Below are 6445 nucleotides of genomic sequence, written 5' to 3'. Positions count from 1 at the left end.
AACTCCAGTTCGGCTTAACGGCCCATGCTGGAGTTGGGTTGGAGGGCCCACTGTTCAGTACTGGGGGCCCTGACCGGCACAGGACCCTTCCATTGCCTCAACGTGAACAATGATCATAAGCTCTCGTGTTCCCTCTCATCGTCAAAGAGCCCGACCAAAGCAAGAGGCCTCTGTCCTTCAGTGTCCCGTCCCCGTCCCAGTTCACAGATCTTCCCCTGGCCGATTCGAGGCCCCTTGTTGATGCAGGATACCCTGTTAGCCACTACGGACCCCTGAGCGATATAGGAGCCCGACCCATGTAAATCGTCCGCCCGACATTGTCCGGTCTTGGGAAATGGGTATCCAGAGCTTAGACCAACACGGAGCCCACTGTTCGTTGTTCGTGATTATTGGCCGAACTTGAGGAACGAAGTAGGGGTACCTATCGCCGTGTAGGGATGCATCTGAAATCTTCTCCTGACTGAATCGAAGCCCCTTGTGGATACTGAATACCCTGTTAGGTACTGTGGATCCCTGAACGATACAGGAGCCTCGAATTGTTGCAGGGGCCCTGACCAATGCAAATCGCGGGCCCGATCGTGTCGCTGCTTGGGAATGGTCCCCAGGGCTCAGACCGGCACGGAGCGGACTGTTCGGTGTTGATGATCTCTGTCCGAAACAGTTCCTGGATGACACGGGGACCCTTGCCGCCACAGGACCCCTGTTGGGCACTGTAGCCTCTGACCGACACAGGAAGCCCTCAGGGCGTCAGGAAACCCGAACATTGCAAATTCTGGCCCCCGACCCGGTTCCTGCTTGTCAAATGGGTGGGTCTCCAGGGCTCGGATGGGCGTGGAGACGGCTGTTTGGCTCCAAGTCAAGGTCTGATATGACAGGGGTAGAGAACACTTGTAAGAGGGCCCTTCATAAAAGCCCCCGACTCATGTTTCAGGTCACGGCACCACGGGTGGCGGGTGGGGGGGGGGGCTTAAGTTCCATCGGGTCCTTGATCTTTGGTGCCAAGAAGACCTTCGGCCCCTTTTCGGACCTCCTCAAACAAAGCCCGTGACGGACCAGGGGTCGCTAGCCGACACGTGACGTCCTGGTATGTACTGTGGGTCCCTGACTGACACGCGGGCACCATCCACTGTTTCAGGAACCCAGAACAGCGAAAATCGTGGCCCCGGCCTTGCTACTGCTTCGGAAATGGGTCCCCAGGGTTCATGCTGAAAGGAAGCCAACTGTTCGGTGTTCGTGGTCTCTAGCCGACTTAGACATCCGCAATGTCTTAGGGAGTCAGCAACCGGTGCAAACTAACTCCTGACTGATATTTCAGGCCACGATCCTACGGGCCGTGATTCTCCATGTGAACTACAGCCAGTCCTTCGGGCCCTTATGCCCTGCAGCTGGGCGTTTGATAGCTGGTGCCGTTGGGCCACTCGAGCCTCTCTTCGAACCTCGTTGATCACTGCCCTTGGTGGGCTCTGGGTCCCTTGCAAGCCCCTTGGCCCTTTACAAGGCCCCTGACAGATAAAGGGGCCCCAATCAGTGTGAATCTTTGGCCCCGTCTTGCAGCTGATTGCGAAGTGTGCCCTCAAGCTCACGCCTGCACGGTGCCGACTGTGCGGTACTGGTGGTGCCTGACCAGCATCTAGACCCTTATCGACTCAGGGTGTCCGTGACCGGCGCAAAGGGTCCTCTGACTGTCATTTGAGGGTCCGCTCCGCAGGCCGGGATATATGGGTAAGACTCCGACCAGCCTTTCGTGTCCTTAGACCCTCCTGTCGAGCCCTTGATTGTCTGACCCGTTGGGGCCCTCCAGGCTCTACGGGCCTCACGTTCTTCAAGCATTGTCTCTGGCTGACGTGGGGCCTCTTGATAGCACAGGGCCCCCGTTACGCGCCGTGTGGCCCCGATTAATGTAAATCGCTGGCTCCGGCTTCGCCCCTCCTTGGGAAATGGCCCCTCAGGTCCATGCCACCACGGAGCTGACTGTGCGTTGCTGGTGATGCCTGACCGCTATATAGGCCCTTATCAACTCAGGGGCACCCGATTTGCGCGCGAGGCCTTCTGGCTGGCATTAGGGGGCCTGGCCCTGCAGGCCGGGGCCCTTCAGTACGATCTCCAGTTGGTCTTTCGGCCCCTTAATTTAAGATCTCAAGGAGCCTGAAGGGTTTCTCGGAAGTTTACGCGATAGTTTGCATAATTCTTTGCGTGCTGTACGCCAATCCACCTGCCGTCAAATTCTTAATGACGTCATGATATCCGCGTGGCAGACGTAGTCAAAATGTGGCTATCACACCTTCTACCGGAATGCGCAACCCTGAGTCACTCTGATGGGGAGAATTGTTGGACCGGGCAGCCTGCGGGTCTGTTGCGCATTTGATTCACGTTCATTGTTGAATGAATTATCCGACACTTATCACCGAGAAATATCGATGCCGATCGTGTCTCCCTGGCGGCTGGATAAAACCACAAAGGGTTTCCAGCAGTTAAACAGTGCACGACTGTCAAAGGTGCTTGCGTCCTCAATGCTGACGTTCATTTCGTGGGGTTGCATCTGAGAAACCAGGGATGCTCAATTTCATAGAAGCGTGCAAATGTTTGAACAGGTAAGGACAATTTTATTGAAAAGCACTTGTTTGCCTTGTAGTAGTAGTTTGCTTCTAGTTGTGCATGCCACACAGGTTTGGTGCTGGTTTCCTCAGGCATCTGGCTAAGATTCCTTTGTTTGTGAAATGCAGTTTTGCCACAAACAGCAGCTTTTTCGAACCAAACAAGTATCCTGAGGTATTTTCTGTTGTCATAGAGTATCATTGTGGAGGTGTAGTCCTACCATGCTGAGCCAGGGATTCAATTACATGCAGTAACATGGGGTGTGATGACCTTAAGCTATTAATTTTCATGGCTGGTATGTGTTCATGTGATACTGTGATAAGTAAGGCTAGCGACTTTGAGATAATTCTGTTTGTTTTGGTTACTTGGCAGTGGTTTCATGTTTTCTTGAGTAAGCTGGCTTTTTAAATTATTTGTTGTGTATTTCAGTATTTTGCATTGAACTACCAATATCATAACTTTTTATTTGGATTACTAAAGAGCCCAATTATTATCACATCATATCATATGAATTATATCATATCATAATTATTACCAAGAGCATGCCAGGCAGTTACTTTTATCACTTAAGTGGTGACATTATGGAACTCTGAAATCTTTTGGTATTTGAATAATGAATGGCTTAAGTTTTATGTACTTTTGAATTGCCATGTTATTGAATAACTGATGGAATAATGACTGAGTAAGATAATAGTATAAGTCATATTCCTTGGAAAACTAGGAGAACTGAGATATGGTTGGGCTGATATTTCAGCAACAAGCCTTCATTGAAACCAGAGCACAAGTTTTGCTTCAACTTGTGCTCTTGTTTTGATGAAGGCATGTTGCTGCAATATCAACCCAACTATGTCTCTATTCTCCTGGTTTTCTGAGGAATAGTTCTAATACTGCCATCTTATCCATGTGAATAATGTTCCTCACTAATGCACTGAACAACTTATTGAATAATGACTGATTATATTTTAATGAGTATTTAGTCAAACATTCTAGTTTAAAGTTTGTTAGTGTTGATGCTGCATAAGCAAAGAGATGGTGATAATGTGGGATGCCATATGCAGGTGTCTTACCAGCTTAATGGAATAGGCAGTTTTACATAATTGAGCCATCAGCATGCACCCTGTAAGGCCTCTGATTTTCCTTTGCAAACTGGAGGGCAAACCATATCTTCAAAGCAAAGCACATCTTCCCGGATGATTTTAAGCACTGAAAGCTAGGAGCACAAAGTTGTTATGTGGTGTAGTACAAACAAAATATATTCATATTTGTTTCAGTCATCATTGTTGGTTGTTGCATTGCTAGGCTGCAAATGTAATATTATTTGAGCTTACTACCACACTTGATAAAATACACAATGGAAATGCTTAGAAGACATATGTATTGGGCCCATATCACCATGCATTATTGGTTCATTGCACTATTTTCACTAGCACCTGATAGCTTTTAGTCACTAACTAAATGTTTTAAGATAAATTGTATGTGTCTTTTCAAACTACACCTTATGTTTTCAACTCTTCAATCTTAACACACTTTAAATCAGTAACTATCTCAGCTGAAGACACTCAACACAAAAAATAATCCATATATGTCTTTTGTATGGTTATATTCAATATGTAGTGCTATGGAGGGAGGTCAAGAAGATACTCATTAGGCTGAAAAGGAGAAAAATTAGATGACATGCTTGTGATTTTGTATGTATGTACCTTGAAATGTGCTATAGAAAATTGTGAAATGTCTATCTTTGTGATGCAATCATTACCTCGAACCAAGTTTGAGAAGAATCATGTGACAAGTTTTTTCATGGTTGCCTGAAGGTATATCCAATTTTTGTAAATGCCTGGCTTTGATGGGCCATTCATTGTTAAGAATCAATATATATGTTACACCTTTAGTCATTCAGTGATGAATATTTAGTGTTGCTAATAAAATTCTTATGACAATTTATCTGGTGTGTGTCAAGGGAATTATTTATCTGCAAGATGCTTGTAGGTCATAATTGAATGACATGGATGGCTCACAATAGCAAAGATTGTTTGCAAGGACATGATCATTGGCATTGGTGGAGTTGTCTTTTGGTGCCTGTGCACTTAGTGAACAAGCAAAGCAACAAGCCAAGAAGAAGGAAGCCTATGCAAGGTGACTGCCCTGTGATGTGCTGGGTCGGCGGGTGTGTACGTGGATCAGCTGGAAGTCGTGAGGACGTCCCAGGACTCATGTGTGGGGGGCGATCGCCGCTCGCTCGGCGCGCCCGTGTCCGGTGGCGGAGAGCCTTCAGAGCCTAAGTGCGGCCTCTGTTTTAGGTGCTAGTGGCGCGGACCGCGTAGCCGGGGACGCCAGGGGGCGTGCAGCACCTGCAGCCGGCCGGGAGAGGCTCCACCGGCCGTCCGATGGGGGGCACGGTGTCGCGCGCCGGACGCACCCTGTTCGGCGGCGAGTCGACCGGGGGGCGGCCGGCGGCCGGCGACGCTGGCGCCGCCATGCGGCCGCTGCGCACGGCCACGGCCCTCGTGCTGACGCGTCGCGGCTCCATGTACCTGGATGAGGACGGCGACCTGGCGCACGAGTTCTTCGAGCAAGTGCCGGCCCGCCAGCCGGGCAGAACGCGCATGCGCCGCGTCAACGTGCGCCGCCTGCGGCCGCAGGGGCTGGTGCGCTACGGGGTGCCGCGGCTGCACGTGGACTTCCCGGTCGTGCTGTACCGAGACTGAAGCGGCGTGATGCTCCTGGGGCCAGACCGGACTCCAGTGACCGCCCGTGCAATCAGGAGAGGCGTGCAGGGATCTGGCGCGCGCGCCGTGGCAGGTTGAGCTGTGCGGCTAGTCCGGCCTAGGTACGGCGCGCGGCCAGCAGCGCGGTGATAAACAGCTTACTCAAGCGCATTGTGGTATAATTTATGGACGAATGGAGCGGCGCGTCGGGATGAACCGCCTCGCAGCGTGCTGACGTAATGGGTTGCCACTTAATACAATTTCTGTACGTTCGTGCGGCGGTAAATATTCGTTGTAGCGGTGCATTTATGGTTCAAGTTTTTTGGTAGTTGTGCTGCGTTGTAGTACTCCTTGTTTGAAACGCTAAGTGTTTGCAAATAGAGCTACATCTGCTAAATTTACGTCCGGGCGCAGTGAGCGGTTAAACATCCAAGTTTCTTTCGTCAGCGGGGTTCATTCCGCCTGCTTGATGTGGTTCTGTAAACTGCATCGGGTCACTCCTCGACAAAGATCAATGTTCGCAAAAGTTGTTCGTACCGATCATTGATCTGTGTTTGCACGCGTGGTTGTGTCCTACGATCGTACATTACGGTTGTGACTGGTGTGCGCGGCCCCTGGTGCGATGTAACGGCGTGGAGCCATATCCTTGGTGAACGGCGAATAGAATACACGGAAATGGCCACATGCTTCTTTGAATGGCTCCGTGGTAAGCTGACGAGCTGCGGCCTCCAGACTTGGGACTTGCTTGGGCGTATGAGCGTCTGCAGTCTTGTACGGATGACATGAGTCGCGTGTTGAGGACGGGCAGCGGCCCCTGGCTGATGGAACAACCTGTCTGCTGTTCTCTCACCTCGCCTGCTGTTTTCTGCACTTTGCACTTTGGGCTTTGCACTCTCCTGCACGGTCCGGTTGTAGAGCACTTGTGAAAGTACCGCGGCAGGTGCCAATGTAGAACGCTTGAGAGAGAGCACCACGGCACAGAAACGTCATCGGTGAAGCACAGCCAGCGCCTCGCGTGGCTGATGAAGTTCTCTGTCGTGCTGATCGCTGTTGGTTGTGTGGCCCCAAAAGGAAAGCAAATCGTATATGAATTGAAGAGATCGTGGCGGGTTACGCTTTTCGGACACTGAGCCTGATAAGACTAA

At 50.5% G+C, this 6445-nt stretch overlaps 1 protein-coding gene across 1 annotated transcript; it reads left to right on the top strand.

Moving 5' to 3' along the window:
* The first annotated feature begins 2299 nt into the window (after positions 1–2299).
* On the top strand, positions 2300–6266 carry LOC119090711 (tumor suppressor candidate 2). Its single transcript, XM_037213565.1, has 2 exons — positions 2300–2591; positions 4893–6266. The coding sequence occupies exon 2, from the start codon at positions 4980–4982 to the stop codon at positions 5298–5300; it is 321 nt and encodes a 106-aa protein (XP_037069460.1). The 5' UTR covers positions 2300–2591; positions 4893–4979; the 3' UTR covers positions 5301–6266.
* The last annotated feature ends 179 nt before the right edge of the window (positions 6267–6445 follow it).

The sequence above is a fragment of the Pollicipes pollicipes genome, unplaced genomic scaffold (genome assembly GCF_011947565.3).
Source record: "Pollicipes pollicipes isolate AB1234 unplaced genomic scaffold, Ppol_2.1 Scaffold_3087;HRSCAF=3621_pilon_pilon_pilon, whole genome shotgun sequence".
Classification (NCBI taxonomy): domain Eukaryota; kingdom Metazoa; phylum Arthropoda; class Thecostraca; order Pollicipedomorpha; family Pollicipedidae; genus Pollicipes; species Pollicipes pollicipes.
The sequence above is the reverse complement of the archived record's forward strand: the minus strand, read 5'-3'. Positions and strand labels throughout refer to the sequence as shown.